This window comes from Acinonyx jubatus, chromosome A2 (genome assembly GCF_027475565.1).
Source record: "Acinonyx jubatus isolate Ajub_Pintada_27869175 chromosome A2, VMU_Ajub_asm_v1.0, whole genome shotgun sequence".
Classification (NCBI taxonomy): domain Eukaryota; kingdom Metazoa; phylum Chordata; class Mammalia; order Carnivora; family Felidae; genus Acinonyx; species Acinonyx jubatus.
The window spans coordinates 25,018,097-25,042,178 of NC_069383.1; the positions used below are offsets into that span (position 1 = coordinate 25,018,097).

The 24,082-nt window shown below is 45.4% G+C and overlaps 1 protein-coding gene across 7 annotated transcripts in view; it reads left to right on the forward strand.

Moving 5' to 3' along the window:
• Window positions 1-2,514: 2,514 nt before the first annotated feature.
• Window positions 2,515-24,082, forward strand: part of GRM8 (glutamate metabotropic receptor 8) — a 758,955-nt gene continuing 737,387 nt past the window's right edge. The window contains exons 1-2 of one of the 7 annotated variants that reach the window (XM_053218132.1): window positions 2,515-2,726; window positions 13,756-14,580. In XM_053218132.1, coding sequence (XP_053074107.1) covers window positions 14,071-14,580 — 510 coding nt within the window. In that variant the 5' untranslated portion in view covers window positions 2,515-2,726; window positions 13,756-14,070. Of the gene's footprint in view, window positions 2,727-3,057; window positions 3,451-3,558; window positions 4,294-4,597; window positions 4,966-13,755; window positions 14,581-24,082 lie in introns of those variants that run through there. The other 6 variants (XM_027075396.2, XM_027075397.2, XM_027075394.2 and 3 more) reach the window with 6 other exon arrangements.

Below are 24,082 nucleotides of genomic sequence, written 5' to 3' on the forward strand. Positions count from 1 at the left end.
AGAGTTCTCCACTGGTGTTAAGTTCCATGGGCCCACAGTGGTCACTGGCTCAATAATGGCACCCTTTATCGGCTCACTTCCCCACCTGATTACTGGGGCTTCCTTCACCTCTTCAATAAACTACTTGCCCTTGAATCCTTGTCCCAGGTTGTGCTTCTGGGGGAACCCAAATGAAGCCAGTTAGGGACTCATGTGCACTGGGCCATAGGTACCATTTCAGGAAATCCCTCCCATGACTCCTGCACACAGGTGTGAGCTGACTGTGAGGGTGAGGGGCACATCACTGTCATGGAGCTCATTGGCCTGATCAGTGTCACATGTCTGATCTTGCTTCCATAGCCAGTGCTTTAATAAACTGAGCAAAACCAACACGATACACTTACCACCACCTGCAGATGGTTTAGCAAGAAAAATATCGTCTTAGTTTCCGAAAGAAACAAATCCCATTCCCACTTTCCCCTGTCAGTTTTGCTCCATGTGGGAGCTTCATGCTGTCAGTATTCCTCCTGGGTGAGTAGCCTGCAAAGGTTCCGAGTCTTAATGATTACCCCAAAGCAGAAATTGTGGCATAAATCTCCATGTGTGGAATACATATCACAGCTTGAGTTAAATGGACCCCAAACATATGGCATTGTTTTTTGCATTTTCTAACACATGGGCAGTTTCTCACATTTTAAATCAACTGAAAATGAGAAGATTATAGGCAAATCTTCTTGGAGGATTAACCACCAGGAAATATATTTGGCTTGCATAAATATTTGGGGTGGGGTGGATGATGAGGTCAGACACCTTCCGAAGATACATTTCATATCCTATGTGATAGCCCAAGGAGAGACCAGGTGGATGACTCTGGAATTACCTGCCGTCTGGACTGCCCGGGCTTTAGACACTTTCCTCGTACACAGGCTGCAGCAGAGGGCAAGCAGAGCCATGGGGTTTGAGCTTGATGAATGGGGGTTGGACAGTCTAGTGCCTTTTTTGTGTGAATGTAACTGACAGGGACCAATGACTCGTGGAGATGCCCTCTCTTCCTCTGCCCTGATGCTGCTGTCAGTCTGGGTAGATTATAACCTGTGTATGAGCTTATGTACTTGCTCTGGGGCCACCAGATAAACTCATTGAAAACACTCCGTCCGGAAGATGTACAATGGATCTGCTGTCTATTGATCAGATACCATGTAGAATTGGGATGATGGTCCCATTCTGAGTTTCAAGAATTAAATGTGGTGCAAAACAAATGTTCCCTAGGGGAGATCAATTCTGCTCATCTCTCAGAGGGCTGCACCATAAGAGGCAGCGAGGGGCACCTGGGTGACTCAGTTGGTTAAGTGACTGACACTTGAAGAGGCTCAGGTCATGAGCTCATGGTTTGTGAGATCGAGCTCCGAGTGGGGCTCTGCTGACAGCATGGAGCCTGCTTAAGATTGTCTCTGTCTCTGTCTCTCTTTCTCTTCCTGCCCCTGTCCCCTGCTCATGCTTTCTCTCTCTCTCAAGATAGATAAACATAAAAAAAGCAACTTGGTTGTGCTTATTAAAAAAATAGAGGCAGTGATGTGCCTGTAGGACAGCAGTTCTCTGCAGGTGACAATCAATAGGCAAAGGAGCAAAGTAGGCTCATTAGGCATTTCTCCCCCGAGCAGCTCACTTAGCCTTGCCAGGCCTCCAAAGCCACAACCAGCTGTGCTCGCCTCATTTCTGAAATGGGCCCGCCAGAGTGCCAGGGTGCTGTCCTCCCTGCCTGCCCTGGCGCAGCCATCTGCTGGGCCCACAGCCGGCCTTTAGCAGACCCTGGAGATCATGGTGTGGTCAGCCCCTCCGTGGGCTCAGAACATCTTTAGGCTTGCTCTCCCTGCCCGCTCCTTGATGTCTCCATCCTCCAAGTGTATTAACGCACACATAGTAAAGGGTTTAGAGACAGTCTCCTACACCCGCGTTACCTGTGATAACTGCTAAGACGTACATCACTGGTCTGCGGTTTGGGGTGGGGTGGCCTGTCTACTACAGAAATCAGGCTGCTGAGAAGGCACACTTCTGGAAGAGAAGGAGGGAGTCCTGCCTGTTGCTAAGAAAGTCTCCCCAGATTCATGTGCCGACATGTGACTGATGAGCCTAGCCAGCCCCTAATCTGACCTTTGCATCAGGGCTTCTCCCAACACCTCCTCTGCTCCAGGCCGCACAGCCTGCTGGTCACTCCCTTCAAGGCTGTGCTATACATTCATAGTGCATTGAGGCTCCCTGTATAGCAACTTGAGGACGGGGACCCAGCCTGCTTTCTCCACAGCCGCCTTCTTCCCTCCAGGTGTTTGTGATCATAAAATAATGGTTCTACAATCACATCGTCCTCATGTGAAGATGGGAGAGGGATGGGAAGGGAAGGTAGTGAAAGGGGAAAGAGTTCTGAGCTGGAAACCTGTGGACTTTTCATAAAGCCACAAAGAGGGTGGCTTTATGAAACAGGGAGGGACAGCTGTCTCCTCAGTGGAAACTTCACACGCCAATGCAAGTTTTGGGAAAAGCAACAACCCCCTGGAGGAAGTGTGTGTGGGGTTTGGAAGCCAGGCGGCTTTGATTTCTGGCTCTAGTACTTTCCAGCTGCGTCTCTAAGCCTTGGCTCCCTTCTTCGTCTGTAGAGTGGACTTAATAGATTATCTCGATCACCTCACGGAGTCGGTGTGAGAATGAAAAGAAGCCGGGACAGGATAAGCCACATAACATGATACTGCAAGGTACTTGCGTTGCTCATGAAGTTCCTTACGCTCGGGAAGTTGAAATTCCTTGCAGGGGTGCCGAACGGGGGAAGCGGGGCTGCCTCGCACGGGTCTGTGCTCCCCTGCTCCTTCCTCCCTATCGCCCGCCGGCGGGTCTCCCGTCCCGGAGCGTTGCCACGCCGCCCGCTGGGCGGCGGGGAGAGAGGCTCACCTGGCGGCCTGGGCGCGAGCCCCGGCCTGGGGTGTCGGCTGCAGTGGCGCGCGGCCGCCTCTAGATGGAACTTTCTCACCAACACAAGGCGGCGCCGACCGCCGCTCCCCCGGCGCCCGGCGGCCAGGGGCTCCCGCTCGCGCGCGCCCGGGCAGGTGCGCGGAGCCTGGGCGATAACTCAGGGGAGGGCCGCCGGACTGTGCACGTAGAGCCCGCGGGTTTCCCTCGGCTGGAGGCGAAGGGAATCCCGAGGTTCCCCCTCAGAAGCCGAGGAGCCGCGCGGCGCGGCGCCTCAGGAGTTTCCCGCCCCGTATCTGCGGCTGCTAGAATCGGCTCCATAGCACGACGGGTCCCCGTGACCGCCCGCGCCCCCCTCCTGCGCAGTGCCCGCAGCGGGACCGTCTTATGTCCATGCTCGAGCTCCTGGGGCTCGGTAGAAGGCGGCCCCCGAAACCCTCGGGGGCGGGGGTGGGGGAGACGATCGCCGGAGCTGCGGGCAGGACAAATGGCCGAACGGCAGCGCCGCGTGAGGTAAACTTTGCAGGGGAACCGCGCGGCTGGCGGGCTTTACTTTGAGCATCCCCGAAAAGAAAGCGTGTGGCGGGACACTCGCCATCGACCACGTATTCCTCCCGGTGACCCTTTTCGGAGCTGTGCTCCTCGAGGCGGACCCCAGGCTCGCGGTCCTGACTCCAGGCTCCGCGTGGCCGTCGTGCGGCGCCTTCCCGCGCGGGTCCGGGCTCGCCAGGCAGTCGGAGCTGCTCAGCTCCCTCACAGCCATATTCCTCCTTCCATCCGCCCGCACTTCCACCCTCCCCGCCACTCCCCACCCCGTCTTCGAGTCCTCCCTTTTTTTGTTGGGGGCGGGGCGGGTGGGGGTGGGTTTTTTATGAGAACTATTGACATTTCTGGTCCCGGCGTCTCTGCGGGCTGAGGTGATGTAGCGCCGAGGGGAATCCGTCGGCCGAGCGTCCCTCTCCCTGCCCGCGCCGGGGCCGCTCGGAGGCGCCGAATTCCAGGGGGCTCCCGCCCCTCGGGGTTCCTCCTCCTGCCTCTGGAGGTGACTGGTTGGCGCGAAGCGATTGGCGATCCCGGACGCGATCCGGCCTTGGCTCCCCGCGCGGCGCCGGGTGAATGGCCGCGGGCGGAGGATTCGGAGGCGCCGGGCGCAGACCAATCGCGGCCGCCGGTGGGAGTATTTGTTATTCACATGGAAGACACTTGGCGCCGGCCGGGCCAGCTCAGCCCCCTCAGCCCAGAGACCAGCCACAAGTGCGGCCGCGGTGCTCGCCTCACGCGGCGGCGGTGGCGGCGCTGACATGGAGCTGCGGGCCCCCCGCGGGCTTCCTCACCGCGCCCTCTGCGGGGAGCAGGGTAAGACGCGCCGAGCGGCAGAAAGAGGAAAAAGCGGAGCAAGTGCCGAACCACGGGAAGAAACGCCCCCCACCCCCGAACTCCCCCCAGAGATGGTGCTGGCGGAAAGAGGAGATCCCCGCTGCTTTATTCCCCTTTCCGTTTTCTCCTTTAAAACCGTTCAGTGGACAGCCAGCCAGGTGCACCGTTTCTTCTCCGATCACTTTGGTGATTTGTTTTTCCTGGGCACAAGTACATGGCCTTGCACACCCGAGTCTGGGAGAGAAGTGGCGGGCGGAGGTGACGGGAACTGGGGGCGAGGGAGACTGGGCGCCAGGGGGCGAGGGGCTGGCCGGGCATTGGAGCTTGATTGGGTATCTGTGGAGTTTACGTTGCAAAGAACCAGGCAGCTACTACCCCTCTAGTCCGCCCATGATGACATTCCAGTGAAGAGGTTCAGGAAGGAGGAAGGCTTAGCTGGGAACTCCCAAGGCTTGCAGATGTGGTCCCCCAAAAGTTTAGTCGGCGAACGAGAGACTGAAGGGTGTCGGTTAGGGGGCAGGAGCGTCTCGGGTGCTCTGCTGGGGCGCGCGGCGGCAGGATTTTAAAGCGCTCTTCCTCGGATTGCCTGCCCTGCGTGACCTCCTGGACCTGCCCTGGCGGAATCCGGACTTGCCCCGCCGAGATGACGAGGTACCTCCGTTCTGCAAATCTGGCGGGAGGGATTTCCGAAGTTAGAGGCTTCCGGGATGAGTTGGGGTAACCCCCGCCTTCTTGAGAGTGGGGCTGGACGAATGTCTACCCATCATCTAGGGAAGACGCGAGTCGCGGGAGAAGCCGGGTGGTTTGGGGTTCTCCAGAGCCCCTCCATCCCCGCACTTCTGCCTTGACTTCGTGTTCTCCGAGTTAGCCCGACGAGGTTGGGATTTCCGCGGCCCCCCTTTTGTGGCTTTTGGGAAAACACTGGAGTTCCCTGTCCTGTGGGGGGGGAGGGGGCGGGGAAGGAGGAATGGTCTCTAGGATCTTGAGTTTAAAAAGCGAAGGCAAATGCGCCCGACAGCTCCTCCGAAGCACCTGAAGCCAGCGTGGCCCCAGTTTCGCGCGGGCCCGCGCGGGCGTGGGCGCTCGGGGCAAGCCAGGTGGGGCGTGGGGTGGGGGGAGGCGCTCCCGGCCGAGCCGCGCGCGGAGGCTGGATCCCCCCGGCGCGCCCGGGGGCTGGGGCGGCGCCGGGATACCCCGGCGGCGCGGGAAAGGCAAGAGAAACCCGGTACTTCTAAGGCCCTGGGCTCTACCGGGAGCCCGGGTTCAACAGCCTAAGGAACTGAGAAGAAAGAGGAAGATGCAGCTGGAAGTGGCGAGCGGGGGCGGGGTGAGTGGCTGCAGGCTGAGATCTAGGTAGAGACAGAGTCGGAGGTAGAGAACCCTCTGAGCCACGCCAGTAGCGAGCCCATCTGCTCTGCCAAGCAGCTCAGAGATCCCTTGAGGTTCGTACAGTTGGTGAAAATGTAACAGAATCACACACACACACACACACAACCAAAAGCAAACAAAAAACCCGTCTGTATGACAGGCTCCCTTGGTGCCCATGAAATGCAGAGGGGTGTGAGAGTTGCCCAATTGCGCAAGACGGCACCCCCACGCTTCCCTGAAGAATTGTTTCCCTAGTGGCCCAAACTGCAGGGCCTGGGGTCAGACAGTGTCTGTGCTCCCGGGATGGTGGGGGTGAAAATAGACCCACCAGCCAGCTACAGTAGCCCAAACCCCTCAGTTCCCGAAGCTAGTCCTGCTTGGGAAGGGAATGCCCTGTTTGCCATTTGAGGGTGATCCTTTCCCACAGACCTGATGACAAGGGAGTCTCTTGGACACCCAGGAGGACGCTACGATCTGGGCCACCACCGCGATTGAGTACAAAGCCAGAACTGGAAAACAGGGTTGGTGGTGGAGATAGTGACAAGAAGTATCATAAACAGTAGAAGTGCGTTCTGATAATAGCTTGTATTTTGCTGGAAAGAAAAAAAAAATAAAAAGAGAAAAGAGCCACCAGCAGGTAGATCTTGGATAAACAGCTTATTGCACTTGACTGTAATTTCCATTTTCCGTTATGAAATTGTTTGTCAATAATTCCAAATGGCTACAGAAACCACTTTAGTTTACCTTGGTCACTTGCTTGTGAATAATGTCTTGAAAAATCTCTGTAGGAGACAGAATCAGCTGTGTGAAATTCATTGCTTGGTTCTTGAAAATATGTGGTTTGATAATTTTGAAGAGAAAAGCCTTATCTATCAGGGAAAATGAAGTAAGGGTTTTAAATGTCATTTTCCTATTTCAGAGTCAACTACAGGTTGCATCATACCTGAGATAAAGAGAGAGCTTTCTTGCTTTTAAATCGGGAATATGGGAAGCAATAGCTCAGGAGCAGCTTTCTTGGAGATTTACCCAGAATAAAAAAAAAAAAAAAGATGCTGAGAACACAGGTCTTTGCTGTTATTTAGGCTCTATTTGTTCTGTTTGGTTTGTGCTGGCTAGTTCTGCCCTACCATGCTTCCTTTGCAAATTATGACTACTTGAATAATTCTAAAAACATCTAAATACAAAAGGAATAGATAAAAGGAAGAGTTGAACTCTAATGCGTGCAAGAGAAAGTTAGAGGTGTGGAGAGATTGTACTCTTTTCAAAGTTAGCTGAGCAGGTTGGAGCTGCTATGGGGCTCGTTTAATTGGTATTTATGCAGCAAACAACAGGCTGGCATTCATTTTGGCAACACTGTGTGCCAATCTTTGTGTAACAATGTTCCATTGTCTTCAGGCATGAGGCACAGTATACTCACTGTACACACAGGTTCTGGCTCACCACTAGTGGTAGCAATGATGTTTTCCCTTCTAAGTTTCTTTCTTACCATCTTCCTCGTGTAGTTAGAATGCCCAACATAAAGAGGACCTTGGACTTTAATCTGGGAAGTGGAGTTGCTCTGTCTCAGTATCTTAAAAAGAAGATGCTGCTTGGGTTTATCTTTTAACTGAACCCATAGCAAAAACCTGGCCACATCTCCATGCCTGCAGAATAGGCTAGCTTTCAAAGGTTCAGGAAACTTTCTGCTTTCTTGATAGAATCTGATTGTACAGCATCAGACTCACACATGTAGTTTTCTCAGGAGGGACAGTCATGCCATGTTGTTCCAGGAGAAGATGTGCACAGAGATTCAGCTGGATCACATTGTTTCTATCACAAGAACAGGTTTTCTGTCTGCTAGGAATTGAATTTAGATTTGATTTCCTTTTCCTTTCCTTTCCATCCCCCCCTTCCTTTTTTCCTTCCTTCCCTTCTCCCTCCTTCCTTTTTTCTTCTTGGCTCAGAGAGATGTTTTGATTTTCATTTCTACTTGGTGCTTTGACAAGTTGTGATAAATTCACTGACTAAGAACCTTGAGCATGATGTATTCTTATCCCAGGACCTGCCTTCTGAGTGGTAGGTACTGCTAATGGAGTGATGTGAGGGACACTGCTGAGAGGCTCCTGGTTCATGATAACTCCTGACTTTGGTTTGTTACATTACCTATTTTAACCACTATTAGCTATGTTTCTTTGGTAAAGAAATTATGGATCTCTTGGAAATTGTCTTATAAATGTAGGTGTTCCAGTTGCGGGATGACACTAATGTATCTTTAGGTTTTGATACTTGTTAATGAATCAACTCACTCCCTGGGGAGGGCCAAGGTAACGGGAGAACCAGGTCTTAAGAGTGTAATCTGTAGGACACATCAGTCCTGAGGGAGGGAGGAGATACAGGTCTGGGAGAGGAAGGAACAGGTGAGCACAAGTGAGAAGATATAGGAGAGCCCAAGAAGAGTATGTGGAGATTATTCACGTGTGTTGCCAATTTCACATTTTCCAGGCATGACTATGTCTAAAGATGGAAATCTGGCTGTTTTTTGGCTAACTTTTCCAGTGATAATGACCTTCATGTTAGAAGCTGGGCATTATATCCTATATACAACTTAGGAAGGTTTCCTATTGTCCTCTTTTCACTGCTGAAGAATATCTTGTCACCACTTCCTCCAGAATAGCCCTTTTGATGCTTCAAGTGTCCACGACCTTCAGTTCTCTGGGTCAGATACTGCACTTCCATTGACTTTCCCTCTTGGGTCTTTCCAGTTTTCCTTTGGTCTCCTTTGACTCCTTAGACACATGACTTGTTAGGGTCTGGCCAGCTCTGAGTGTGATGGCAAAGTGGTTTTCCAGGTCTTCTAACATAAAACACAAGTAAAATATTTAAGTTCTAGGACTGATTGTTAAACTAATAGTATCCATGTACATTCTTAATGGCACTTGGCAGTTTATGAAATACTTTTATGTACATTATTATGTCATTTGACTTCACAGTCTTGGGAGGTGGCCGGGAATCATTCCTCAGTTTAGAAACAAACTAGTCCCAGGTTAAGTGACTTGCCCAATGCCGTATAGCAGGTACAGGGGGAGAGGGATTAGAATCAGGGACCTCTGGGACCCCAGGATACCACTCTCATGTCCACAGTATCCATCATGGTCTCCTGAACCCAAGGGGCATGAAGTAAGGGAAAGAACATAGCAGCAGTTCTGCACTTGAATTCTGGCCCAAGATTTTGGACACATTCATATAATCTTTCTGTTTTTAGGTTCCTCATATCCCAAATGGGGGCCGTGATACCAGTCTTACAGGTGTATTTTGTGAAGGAAATGAGATCATGTGTGTGAGGCTCCAGGTGTACTGTGGGCATTCCATAAGTGTTGGTTTCGCTCCCTTTCCCTCTTCTTATAAGATACATACTATAAAAGTGGCTTCTCATTAGTTTAACTGTGGTCTTTTTATGCGATAGCTGTGTTATTGAAAAAACCTGCACAAATTGAATTCTGCTAAATCAGATTGCATTTTAAATGCATGGGGGATTTAGCTATTTAAGGGAAACCTGTGGTGAATTCTTTTGTAATGCAAATAATCACCTTCTAATTTATCTGTTTAGTAAGTTGAGCTGCTCATGTATCAGATTTTCTTAATATGGGGCTTGCTTGTACAGAAGAGCTTTCACAACCCTCTCTCACTGATGGGAAAAAGTCACTCAGCTTGCAAACAAAATCAGTTATTGTGTTCAGCTGGCAAAGCCTTGCTCTGGTGTTTGAGCGTAATCTCATTCCCTTATTATTAAATAATAGAATCTCAGAACGGGAAGCTGGAAGATACCTTAGAGATCACATGGTCCATCTCACTCATTTCACAGATGAGGAAATGGAAGCACACAGAGGTGAAGTGACATATTCAGTGTCGCCAGCCAGTGACCGTCAAACAAGGATCCAATTCCAGGCCTCTGTTGCCAGGGGAGGGCTCTGCCTGGCCCATCCGTGCTCTGGGGCACCCCCAAGATTCCAGGGCCACACACACATGCCGTAGCATGGGAGACGATAGACAAATGTGATGCATTTTCTAAAGCAACCTAAGAGAGCTTGCAAGTGTGGGCAGTTTCAATTGAAACTGCTAGATTTGCCATTTTGAGTTGATGACAATATTCAGCTTAACCTTTTTGTTAAAGAGCTGAATGGAATCCAGCATAGGGATGCTGCTTGGCCTTTTTAGGAGTAAAAAATCACAATTCTTGGCTAATGATATTCCTCAGGGAGGATTTTACCACACCGTGTCTTAAAAGCACTTGCCAAGTGCTGGAGGAGGACGTGCTGACAGACCTGATGGGTCCCATGTGGGAGGGTGGGTTTGTTCTCACCCTGGTGTCAGGCTCCCCAGGAACCCTGGTTGGAAGCAGAGGTTTGGACAAACTATACTTGATATTCTCAACCCTTTGAGAGATTTGGAAATCACCCTGCCCTGAAAATGCCCCCAGATTGTCTCCTCCTAATTAGCACATTATTTTTCTTCAAGGGCTACCTGTTGAAGATCTACACATTTCTGTAAGCTTTCAGTGGAGGGGAAGCACCTTCATCCTCACCGGTGCTTTCACAGCCAGTCTCTGCAGCACTGAGGGCTTTCTGAAGGACAGGACCCGTCCTGGGGGCCTGAGGATTTTGACTGTGGTGCCATTTACTAGCTCAGGGCTTTGGGTCATACTCAACCTTTCTTTTCTCATTTCTACCAGAGCTAATGATGGGTGTATGAAAATTCATGAGCCACTGTGTTACACACTTGGGACTTTGGTAGAAGAGAAGGTGTGTAGACAATAAAGAGAAGCAGAATTCAGGGTCCTGGCCCTTGAGGAGCTGTCCTTACTGCTGGCCTTTCAGGAAACAGAGCACTCTTAGGAAGTCACAGACTCAAGTTCCAGCCAGAGGTCTTCTCCCCGGGCCAGCAGGGACTTTTGGTGAAGTGCTAAAGATGTATGATGGTGTTCCTTATACTTAAGACTGGCTGGAAGGGAGTGAACAGAAAGGGCTTCGAGGGTTAATGGTTCAGCCTTCTCAAAGATCTTGAAGCCCTTCCTGTGGGCTCAGAAATAGTGCAAGGCATCTGCTCCCCTCAGAGGTTGATTTCAGGATTGCAGACCTCACACCTCCTTGAAGAAGTCCGTCAGCCCAGGTGAAGTTTGTACCCATTCCCAGAGGAAGGTCCGTTTGAGAGAAAAACTGTTTTATTCTAAATCTAGCACAAAGCATGAAGTAGAACTATTTAGTTTTACAGTACAAAAAGGTCATTATTTCTTTAAAACTCATGGAGCCCAAGTAGGATGAGTTTAGATTGAAGCTCACAAGAATTGCATAAGAGTAAGATTAGGCAATGTAAGATTATATAATGAAACTGAATTTATGTGGTTTTCCACAAACTTTGAAATAGATTTTTTCCTTAGAATTTAAAAGGGAAACTAAACCTTTTCAGCTGTCGAGAGTCTGATTTTTATGACAACGTATCAGATTTTGATATAACTGCAATATTTCAGTATTTTGTAAGTAGTTCTGATTTTAATTTTAAAGTGACAAAATTCAGTAAAAACCTCACCAACTAGGCAAATATAGAAAAAGTTGCTCTGCATTGTGGAAAATGAGTTACAGACTAAATCAGCAATGACAACTCCTGTTTACTGAGCACGTACCCTGTGCCAGGTACTGTGTCTTCTGTGTGTGCTGCGTGACAGGTTCTGTCATCCCCTTACAGACAAGAAAGCCAAGCTTTAGAGAGGTCATGTACTAATAATTCTATGCTGCAGAGGAGGGAACTTAAGCAAAAATTCAAGTGAGCTGTCCAATAAATAATAACCAAGATGGAACCTCTTGTTTTCCATGTAAGTGCATTCATCCACTAAATAAAATGAATTCTTGCCTCACTGCTGCTCATCCTCAACCTCTCCTTAACTTAAATCCCTAAACAGACCGATGAGATGCTGAAAAGACTAGAAATTATTACAAACACAAATACTTTTATAAGAAACCCCATTTTATTAATTCCAGGACTGTACAGCCAGTGGAACTGGGTTAATGCCACAGGAGCAGGGAAGGATGATTTGTAATTAACAGATGGACTGTTTTTATGTTTGTGTAATTGAAAACCGTTTATTCTCTTAAGTACTTAGGAGTGGCTTGGTGTAATGAAGAAAGGCTGGTCTTTGGAGAACAACAGGTGCCCTTCCCCTTCTTTTTCCCTTTAAACATTTATCCTTCACATATCCATTTACTCTGTGCTCTGTCAGAAGGGGTACGTTAAGGGTCAGCCTAGCCATGTGGACTTGGTCTCAATCTCTGAATTAGTGATCAGAGTTAATGAGGTTTTATTGTCTTACAACGGGTCTTCCTTGTGAAACTGTAAAACATAATCCTACATCTCTTAATGGGTGGCTGATGTAATTTATGGTCCCTCACTTAAATGGTTTTATCCAGGAAGTCAAGCTAACTTTCTAAGTGTTTCCTTTTGTGGAATGCCTGAGGTCAGGCTATTGTCAAATCACAATTTCTGAGGGAGAAGCAGCTGCTAGGAGAATGGAGCATGAGGGAATATCATTCAAGTGGTGAGAAAAATCAGAAAAGGACTAAGTATTTTGGGGCAGGATGGAGGGAATCTAGGGCTTAGCCTGTGCCAGGAGGCAGGGGATGCTTGTCATAGGCAGAATAGAACCCTATCAGCAGAATGGGTCATTGGCTGTATTTCTGAGTGTACTCCAGGTATATGCTCAGAAATCCAGGGCAGTGGGCTATGGCGAACCCCCCTTTTCTAATCTGAAATTGAAGAAAAGTACAGCTTTCTCTGAAAGCTTTTGGACATATGTTCAGTTATCCTCTAGGGAGGCAGTATACTTTCCTTTGGGACAGGGAGTGTGGAATGAAAATTTTATGAACTGGAAATTAAACAAGTGAATGGAAAATACAACCAGATGTTGGTTGGCTAGGTTAGAGGAGAGTTGTCCAAATTTCAGGCTTCAAACATATATACATCAGAAACGAGCCTTCAATTAACCATCCTGCCAAAACAAGTTAGTGTTGTTTATTCTCTTAATTATACATGTGTTTCAAATATCAGATTCCCTTATGTTAAGTCAGTTTTTGCTTTCAGTTAAACCTCCTCAAAAGTCCTTTGAAAGAATCTCGTGGAATTCTTTAGGATTGAAGGTCCTAGAACAAACTTTTTCTATAGATTTGCTGGTAGATGTTTTCACTTTAGGTTATTTCTAATCTTGATGAAATAACTGTTTTCCCCACTGAGTCAGACAAAATTAAGAAGCTCTTCAATTGATCTCCAGCTCTGATTTGCTCCTAGTGATTCTAGGATCAAAGAGTGTTTACTTCAGAACTATAAGCATACCCATTGCTTCCACCCCAACAAATTCATAGGAATATCTTCACACATAACCCTCCCCATGTATTTCATTTTCAAGTCTTTGTTTTGTTATTAGAGAACAATGAGATAATTTATATGAAATAGCTGACGTTCTATGTTAAATCTTTTCACAAGCTATAAAACTTACACATTTTGGACTCCTCGGATGGAGTTCTTTCTTTCTTTTCTTTTGTGTTTGAGTAATCACTTTTTCCCACTGGGCAATCTGAGGCACCAAAAAAATGAAATTAACAGATGACTGGCTTGTTGAATACATCACAGAAAATAAACTTTCATTATGATTTTGTGGACAACATTTAAATGCTAAATTCAGACAGCTGTAAAAAGTAAAAGCAGATTTGAAAAGAAATAGTGCCATCAATCACAGGATTTTTACCCTCATGGAAATTGGATTTATTGAAATAAAATGGTAAATAAAAATACTTTCTGGCTTGGGAGAATCAACCTAGTTTCTGATACTTTTCTGTTTCCCTTGCTCCAAAAGTGTCATCAATCTCTCTGTTTAGATGCAGTGCAGCCAGGTGTTCAGAATCATAGGGGGACAAAAAAAATTAGTTTTTCACTGAATAGGGGAAATGAAACAACAAACAAAAAAAGAGGTTGGTGTAAACAGAACTTAAACATATGAAAAATGTAGACCCGTTGAACTGAACCCTGTTTTTCCCTCCCCCTGCCCCCCAGGAATAATTCTGCTACAGGGCTGACTTCAAGGACGTGAATTGTTGACCTCATCCCACCTTCAGAACCTCAGCTGTTATTCTAATTTTTGCACCATTCCAGGCAAGTTGACTTTATATGGAAATAAAATTGAACCTTAGGGGTCTGATGGAAATTCACTGTGACATTGAAATCAAGAAAACTTGCTGAAACCCACAGAGCCTTTTCCCCCATGGGCCCTGATGGTAGCCTCCAGAAGGTGCAGTCTCTGGTGGTGCCCCTTCTTCTGTGGCAAGAATAAACTCTGGGTCTTGGGTTGCAACACCACCTGTGGAGAAAATGGTATGCGAGGGAAAGCGATCAGCCTCTTGCCCTTGTTTCTTCCTCCTGACGGCCAAGTTCTACTGGATCCTCACAATGATGCAAAGAACTCACAGCCAGGAGTATGCCCATTCCATACGAGTGGATGGGGACATCATTTTGGGGGGTCTCTTCCCTGTCCACGCAAAGGGAGAGAGAGGGGTACCTTGTGGGGAGCTGAAGAAGGAAAAGGGGATCCACAGACTGGAGGCCATGCTTTATGCAATTGACCAGATTAATAAGGACCCTGATCTCCTCTCCAATATTACTCTGGGTGTCCGGATCCTTGACACGTGCTCCAGGGACACGTATGCTTTGGAGCAGTCATTAACATTCGTGCAGGCATTGATAGAGAAAGACGCTTCTGACGTGAAGTGTGCTAATGGAGATCCACCCATTTTCACCAAGCCTGACAAGATTTCTGGTGTCATAGGTGCTGCAGCAAGCTCCGTGTCCATCATGGTTGCTAACATTTTAAGACTTTTTAAGGTAGGTGAAGGCATTGTCTTTCTGATCATTGTGACAAGACAATAAACTGTTCTGGCTCCAACCACAGGTGTAAGAAGAACGTGAACATGGTGAAGATGCTCATAGACCCTCTCAGGGTCACCAGGTTACTCAACTAGAGGGTTCTGTGTCTGTGTTTATACATGTGTTGATTTAGCTCCATTACTTAATTGGATTAATTATGACTCTCTTTTCTTCCCTGAACAAACAGGTAATAATTTCTGTGACATGTTGAGTCCTTAACATCTTGGGATATCCTCCTTATTGATTCTCATTTTAAGTCAAAGCAAGTATTTTTAGAGAGTATAATGAAATCTTAGCACATTTTTCGTAAAACATTTCTATGGTGTTTGAGATATTATTAGATAATTTACTTGGTGAAGCTTCTTTCAAGTGGAATGCTCTGTTATGACAAAAGTTCCTGTATGAAGAAACAGTATTTATTACTAATGTGTGGATGGAAACGACACCCTGGGATATAAGATGGCCATAAAATTGTCAGGTTTATAATAGCTACAATAGAGCAGAACCTCATTAATTCAGACTGCTCTGATGCAGACTTGGAATAATTATATATAATTCATATTGAGTTAAAAGTTCAAGTTTAGCAGAATAATTCAAGCCTTTCTGATATAGGTTTGATGATCTATTACCTATAAATTGCATTTATATACTGAGTAAAATTGGCAAAATAAGATGGAATAATACTTTGAAAAGTATAAAGTGCCATAAAAATAAAGTTGTTGTAACTCACCACCTTTCATTAACTTTATCATTTTGTTTATCAATATCTATTATGTAGTGTTCTATAGGAGACAGTTGTTTGAATTGAAAATACTTTTTACTGGTTTCTTAGTGGGACATGACTTTTCCAACTTATTCTGAATTAATGAGGCTTTGTTTTATATTGTGAGAAACTGTTCCTGTGCATATTATATGTAAAGATATTAAAAGAATATGGAGAAATTGGACAGGTGACTGATACAGTGACAAAAATGAACAAATTGATGGAAAACTTACTTCACAAAAAAGATGACAGGAATTGAATCGAAAGCTCTTGGTTTGGGAAATATCTTGGGGGACCATCTAGTCTGGTTCACTTTGTAGGCTGGAATCTTCTTTGTAACCTCCCCCTAAGTGGCCGTCCAGCTTTTGTATTAATCGCTTTAGTTTAGAAGACAGAATGCTAAGAGGCAGCCTAATGACCATTTTCAGGCTGATGAAATTTTCTGAAATGAGGATGCTGAGCAGAAGCTCTCTGTGTCTAAGGAGTATTGAAGAGGCACAAACCAGGCTTCAAGGAATGCTGGAGACATTTCGAAGGACATTGGGAAGAGCCTTTTGGCAATGATAAGGACACAAGATTAAAATAGGCAGCCAAAGGTGCTCGAATTTGTCATTTCTAGAATAATTTCTCTTGGGCTAGCTGACCCCTTGCCTGTACAGGATTTTCCAGATTTCTCACCACATCCGGGGATCTAGAATTTCTCCTCAAAGTCTCAATTCTGAGCTGCATGCCATTTTGTGCTCTGTGATGGTATCCAGTTTTAGCTACTTTCCCAGCATCTTTTTCCTAATTTGATTTGTCTTCCCAGTTGCTCCTAAGCATCTTTTTTCTGTTCTTAACTCAGCAGTTGTGGCTCAACAACACCCACATGTTACATTATGTTATGTTATGTTATGTTACGATGTTACGTTTGTTATTTTGTTTTGTTTTTATTTTGTATTTTGTTTTATTCTGTTTAGTTTTTAGAAGTTTTAAATTTTAATCCCAGTGTAGTTAATATATAGTGTTATGTTAGTTTCAGGGGTAAAATATAGTGATTCAACAATTCTGTATGTTACTCAGGGCTCATCATGATAAGTGTACTACTCTTAAATCCCCATCACCAATTTCAACCTCCCTCCACCCTCTGGTAGCCATCAGTTTGTTTGCTATAGTTAAGAGTCTTTTTCTTGGTTTCTCTCTCTCTCTCTCTTTCTCTCTTTCTCACTCACTATTTCCTTAACAACACCCACTTTTTGAGAAGAGGGAAACCTTCATTAGCATCTTTTCCCTGCCTTCTGTTACCCTCCCCTTATATACTAAATTCTGGTTCCCAGCAATCCTATCATAATTCCTATGAATCCTGTCTCCTTCCTATAGTCTGATGGCCAGCCAAAAGTAGACAAGGATTTGAGAAGTGGGGTATTGGTGATAATTGCTTATTTGAACCTTCTAAAGATTGTAAACATTAATTTTACTATAGAATCAGCTTATCTATAAAATGGGGATAATAACATCGTGTTAGGTTTTGGGATGGATTTAATGAGAAAATACAGGTGAAGGGTTCCACCGGTACCCATGTCCTTTGCCTCCTTGAGCTGCCAAAGGGACCTTCAGGCCATCTGAAGGTTTTGTTTTTATGCGGTCTCAACCTAACTTCCTTCTGCTCCATTCTTCTTCATTGGCTGGCCAATTCTCTCCTTACTGTCTTGAATAATTCCGGAGGGACTTTATTTGACCAGGTGGGAGAATTACCATTGATTCCCTGGGCAGAGTCCAGTACTCCAGGTCAACTCTTAAGATAGTGGTCAGCACAATAGAGGACTGTTCTTGCCACCCTTGACCAAATCCTAGGGAGTGGGTGACTTTTAGCCACGAGGGGTGTTAGCTATGGTAAGTATCATAACTAAAATGAGTACACTGGCACAGAGTGAGCATTTATTATGTGGAAGCAAATGTACTTATCAATCAAATTACTGGGGCCTAAAAATTGTATCTTTCAAAAGTAAGTGACAGAATGTAGGTACTTAGCTTATCTTCCAGCTGAACCTAGAACCACATGAATGGGAACTTGATAATTGTAACTTATATTGTTTTGCTACTTTAATTTGCTTTGATGATTTATGTGAGACCTCCAGTCAGCACTCTACACTGATATTAATCATGAAATGATGAAGTCATCGGCATAGAAAATGTCTCACTTTATGTGTGAATGCATTCTGTTTAAACACGTATGTTGGGACTGCCATGAAATGTTAGAATAGTTAGCAAAGGAATGGTTAACAAATTAATGCATTGGAGATTGGCTTACAATTTCTTTTTGAAAAATAATAGTGTGATTAAGCCAAATGCTATGACTTGAATAAAAGTGAACATTTGGGACAGTTTTATGGCTCTTGGGCCACTTCAGGACAGCGTAAGACCCACAGAATCTAAAAAGATGTACAGATATCAATATATTGCCACTTATTCCTAGATTAATGGAGTTAAAAAAAGGTAGAGCATCATGGTTTGAAAACACACAAACAAAAGTGATGATAAGGATGCAAAGGCCTTAATTAATGAATTCACTCACTGTCCTGTTTAACAATAAACATTAGTTGAAGGTTTTAGAGTGCAGCCAGAACCTGTTTTAAAATTGTATAGAAAATACTTGTGCTAAAGTGGAAGTAATATCCAGATGTTTTAGTTGTCTTTTTTTTTGGACAACCCTGGAATAGCCTTGTCTTCACCTGCTGTATCTGCCTGGGCTAAGTCACGTGGGAGATAAAGGCCTCCAGTCATCTCCCTCTTACTTCAGCCTTGCTCCTCCTGTGGCAGCTTCTCCTGTACCCTGTATCCTTCTACGTTCTAATCAAAGCCTGGTTGCAAGAAAGGAGCTATGTATCATCAGTCATCTGCATATAGTATGTCTGTGTTTAAGCCAGGAAGATTCTATTTTCCGCAGGATCGCTAACAGCGGGATGAGATAAATTGTCTTTGTGAAGGGGGTTCAGGCAACTGTTGGAGAGGTTCATTTAGCTCCTCCACCAGAGATTATACCTCGTGGGTGGCCACCTCCTTTGCCCAGGAGCACAGCTGGCCCTACTCCTTTCTGGAGGGAAGAGATGTTGTTCTATTTTTGCTTGTCTTCCTACCAAAACCCAGAGACTAATGAAAAAAAAGAGCCTTCTTAACTTCAGAGGTGAGTTGGACAGGGGGCTGGAGCTGGAAGCTGTCCTGTGGTCTCTGCCCACAGGACAATGAATGCTCTGCCAAACCAGTGATTTTCATCCTCCTGAGGTGAGGTTTACATGGCTCTCTCTCCTTATTGCCCTCTCGGGGTATGTTGACTTATCAAAACCAACTCAGAGGCTTCTCAAATGACAGGACCCAGTGTGTGAGTATACGCCTCCCCTTCACCCCCAGGATCGTTTCTACGGATTGAAGCGTTTCACATTTCTTAGGTGTGTTGGGAGTGAAAACAAGTTTGATAGCCACAGATGAAGACTTCAATGATCTGAACTTTTTGGAAGCACTGCTGTGCCTTAAAACACACACATGTCATATATGGGTTAACATGGGGGCAGAGTGGTCACTTCAGTGATTGTTTAATCCTTACAGCAAGTTAATGGTTTTAGATAATAGCAGTATCAATTAGGATAATGTGACATGTAACTGCAGAATAGCAAACCCAGAACTGCTTCACCCCATGTATCTAGAGGTGAAAATGCCACCCTAGTGGCTCTTGTATTGCAGAGACACCGATGAAAAGAGGGGCTGGGCTCTCGGAGATTATGTAGTTTGGAAAGAATTAAAAAAGAATTAGGGGGCCTTTTGGAAATGTCGACTGAGAAGCCCATAATTTAAATTATTTTTTAAAAAGCAATTTTGAGGAATTTTCATATGTTTTATAAAGAGCTTAGATTTCCCCCCTTTTCTAGAACATTTTCCAGCCTTTGCCTTTAAATTAGAGCAATTCTGTTCCTCAAAACACTAATCATATACTTACTTTGAGCAAAGATTGAACATTCTAAGTTAAAAATAACATCGATGCTTGGAGGTAACCATTCACATTAATGTCCATGTAGATGCAGCTGGGTAATAAAAGGACAATGTTAGATACAATTTCTCTTCCTTTTGTTTTTCTAGTTAACTTTACCTAGAGAATGAACTTTCTACTCTTGAAGGATAGTTAAGTAGTCTTTAGTATCTATTTCCCAAAGCAATAAAATGAGACTTAAATAGAAATCCTCTTGTGGGTGGGATAATTTCTTTCCATGTGCAAGTGTTCTGGTTATAAATGGCTAAAACTGACTTTAATGTTAAGTAAATGAAGTGCAGTGAAATATCCCATTACCCTGGGTGTCTTCACCTACCTTGCTCTGTTTACAAAGGTGTTTTCTTCCAAGAGACTCTATGAATGGTAGCAACCACTTCCATAAAGACAAGCATTTTGCAAGTTTTTTTATTGTATATAATGGACTTTATTAACTGTAAACTCAGACGAAATAAATCTGCCATAGTTGGGCTCATCTTAGTTAGATGGACAGATATATGTGCCCAGTCAGTAAACTCAGCAGGAGGTAACATTTCATGTTAAATATTACTTGATGGCAAATAAATTGAAAGATGAACTCTTTAAGCCAATCCTTTGCTACTGTAGGAAGCTCTAATTTAACTTTGTAAGGAGCCCACTCACCTCAAATGAGAGATGATGGGTACTCTCTCTTACAGTGGCTCTAAGTGAGAGTGTTGGGGGAAGTGAGCATTGCCCCTGGTCACTGGCACTTCAACTTGGAGTCAGATAATAAATATTTATAAATATAAATGTAATACAGACTTGGTAATATCAGTTCCCTTCTTAAAACCCCTTAATGGCTACCATTAACTCCAGGATGAAGGTCTACATCTACTTTGGGAAGTCTTTTCTCACCTCTCTTGACTAGATTAAGTTTCCTTGTTTACGTGTAACAAAGCTCCAGTAGGGCAGGATATATCTATGATATATATGAAGGCATGGATCTCTTGTTTGTTGCTATATTTCCAGCACCTAGCATGGACCTGTCTGGGAATCAATAAATGTTTGCTAATGAATGAATGAATGAATGAACTGTATCTCTCTACCTCCTCCATCTACACTCTCTCCCTCACCCCAGGCCCAAACATTGGAAATAATCTGTGTTGGGTAGATAGGACAGAAATGGAATTTTATTTGTTTTACTTTTATACTCTTCGAGAGAAAGGAACAGAAGGAGGAAGCAGTGCGGAAAGTAGGAGACATAGTATATTTTGGGAGTTACTATTTTCATGTGCTTCCTCATATTCCTACAAATCCACATTTTCCCTAAACAGTTTTTTAAAATTAAAAATTTAATAAGCAAAAGACATTAGCACATTCTCATTTTGAAAAGTTTAAGCAGTGGATAAGTAAATAGTGTAAAATGGAAGGAGATCACATCTAAACCCATATCTATTAGTAAAATTATATATACAGACACATAATTTTATTAAAAGATATATGTTTTATGACTTTTTTCATGGAATAATAATCTGGGAGACATTTCCATTTTGTTAGTATAGTTCTGTGTCAGTAATTTTCAACCGTGGCTGCACATTAGCATTACCTGGATAGCTTAAAAAAAAAAAAAAAAAAAAAAAAGGATGCTCACACTCTATCCGAGACCAGTGAAATTGGGGTGGGGCCCTGGCATTGGTATACTTTAAATAACTGCTAGGTGATTCTAATACTTGTGTAGGATTGAGAACTAGGAACCCCCCCCTTTTTTTTAACAGCTGCTTGGGTTTTGATTATATGAATAGACCATAATTTATTTAAAAAATCCCTTAGGGATAGGTTACTTCCCTTTGATTTCTTAAGATTATTTGTCATTTGAAAAACTAAAACAGTACTAGAGGCTCATCTCAACACAATAGCTCAAGTGAATTTTGGAACCATAGGGCCCCTTTATGGAACAACAAAGGGGCTGAATTAATGAATTACCAAAACACCTTGCTATAAGACAGACTCACAGGCACACATCACAGACTGTGGCTATTGATGACATTAAGTAAGAGAGTCAGTGTAGGGGGTCATGTGCTTGAAATGCTGAAGGAGCATGATGACTCTTGTTGGGTGCAGCAGATTTTAAACTTGGTGAATTTAAGTTAATCTTACTTTCCTTTTTTCTAGCTGTGTAGGGTCTGAAATCCTACAGTGAATTCTGAAGATATCTTAAGAGCTTGCTTAGTGATTAATGCCTAAATTTTGAGTATTTTAAATAATGAGGTTGTTTTGAAAGTAGTGAGGAATCTTTCTAAGAGAATGGCTTGTGACTGGATGCTGTCTGTCTGTCTATCTATTCATTCTGCTCATGAATATTTGTTGAGCGGCTATGATAGGCCAGGTTAAGGTTAATCTTCACTGTGGGGCTAGAGAAGGAACAAGAAAAATCTATGTCCTCACGGGAGTTTACATTCTGGTGGGTGTAGAAAATATGAGGTGTACAAATAAATGTAGACAGAGAGTGACCATGTCATAAAGAAAATAAAGGAGGTGGGCAAAACAGGGCATGAGCTTGGGTGGCAGGGAGGGCCCCTCTGTGAGGTCACCATGGAATGATAGGACAAAGCCAGTCAGTTAACAACTAGGAGAAAAGCATCCAGTTAAATCTTTCTTTTTCTCCAAGCTGCCCCTCAACCCAGGCCCTGGTCTGAGAGTATCTCAAAGGAAACCAAGTCTTAGAGAATGAAGCCCCTGTCCCACCCCCTCTCTCCCCACCTTTATTGTCTAGGTATTCAGAGCCAGGATAGACGGATACAGGAGACCGTGATGGGAAGGGATCTACAGGGCCTCTTCTTTTCTGACTGTGACACCAGGGACACAGGTCTGATACCCTGCCTTTTTTTTTTTTTAATATTTATTTATTTATCTTTGAGACAGAGATAGAGCACAAGCAGGGGAGGGACAGAGAGAGAAGGAGAGAGGGAATCTCAAGCAGGCTCCACACAGCGCAGAGCTGGATGCTGGGTGGGATCTCACAACCCTGGGATCATGACCTAAGCCGAAATCAAGAGTCAGATGCTTAACTGACTGAGCCACCCAGGTGTGATTCCCTGACTTTTGAGAAACCTGGCCCCTACCCCATCTCCCTCACTCAACTGTCCCTAAAGCCTCAGGCCAAGCCAGACCCCAGGGCTAAGTCAGCAGGTGCCACCATGTCGGGTCCTTAGGCCTCTTGGTGTCTCAGGAGCACTGCCTATATGGGTGAGGTCTCCTGAGCATCCTTAGTGATTTGAAGTCCAGGTCCTTGGGAATCCCAAGGGTGGGACCAGTCCTCAGGATTTTGGAGAACATGACATCACCAAAGAGGCTGACCCTTCTCCTAGCAGGCTGGACAACACTGTAGGAAGAAGGGAGCCTGGGACCTCGCAGGAGGGAGAGGGGAGCTGTGTGGGCACAGTGAGACTTCCAGGGTAGGTGGGCAGTCAGGGGTTGGGGGTTTCCAGGTCACTTCTTCCTGTCACCATCCCCTGTGTCTAGGCCAGCCATGTTGTGTGCGGCTGTGACCAGATGGACGACACTGATAAGAGACTTGAGCACAGCTATAGGGGCGGTGATCCAGAGGCCCACTTGGAAAAACCCACAGAGCCAACTCAAGGTCCCTCGGAGAAATTGAACAGGTGGAGGGAGCAGTAGAAGAGCTCATTTCCAGCACAAGGGATAAACAGAGCAGGCTTGAGGCTTGATTAAGGGTTCGAGAAGCGTGTCTGTGGAAATCATCCAGAAGTCCGCTGAGTGAGTAGAAGGAGGAGGTCGTGAGGGGACAGCAGGGCATTAAGTAGAAAGAAACGATGGCTAAGGCAATCCTGCATAGCCTTGGGATGGACAGGGCAGACGGGGTGGAATCAGGAAGCCTGCCCAAGGCACCTTGCCCTCCCGTTTGGTCTGGAGCCACCGGCAGCACTCACGGATGAAGTTAGGCACAAACAGGAAGATATTTTCACCTGGTGTCGTGGCAGCCCCCTTGCCGCCCCTGGGCCGCATCTGGAGGTGGCATCCGAGTCCCGGCCCCACTGCGCCCTCACCCTCCAGCCCGGTGCCTCAGGCCAAGCCAACAAACAGTGCACAGGCCTCCATTGCCCCTGCCCTGGCTGCTATTTATTTTTTAAGAAGTTGTCTGAAAACCTCTCTAGAGCAAGTCAGGATACACACACACACACGCACACACACACATACACACACAAGGAAAGTCCTATGCTCTTCTTTCTACCTACCCATTCAACCTAATTATTGCAGTGGTTGGTTTAAAAACAATTATTGGCATTATTTTTTTAGGAAGTTTTAGGTTTACAGCAGAATTGAAGATGGCAGTGGTTTTATTTGGTTTCAGAACAGGTTCTTCCCAGACTCTCGTCAAGATAACTTTTTGCAACCAAAGGTGTACCTTCCTAGGAAGACTTACAATCCAAAAGCTGTCCCCTGGCTCCTGCCCAGTAGTTCTCAAACTTTAGCATGCATCAAAATCACCCAGACGGCTTGTTAAAATACAGATTGCTGAGCCCCACCTTTCGAATTTCTGAGTCAGTAGGTCTGGGTTGGGGTCTAAGATTTTGCATTTCTAACAGTTCCCGGTGATGCTGATGCCGCTGTTTCGCAGACCACACTTTGAGAACCACTGCTCCATATAAATCACTTGCTGGCTGACTTAGCAAGTAAAAGTACACAAAACAAAAATG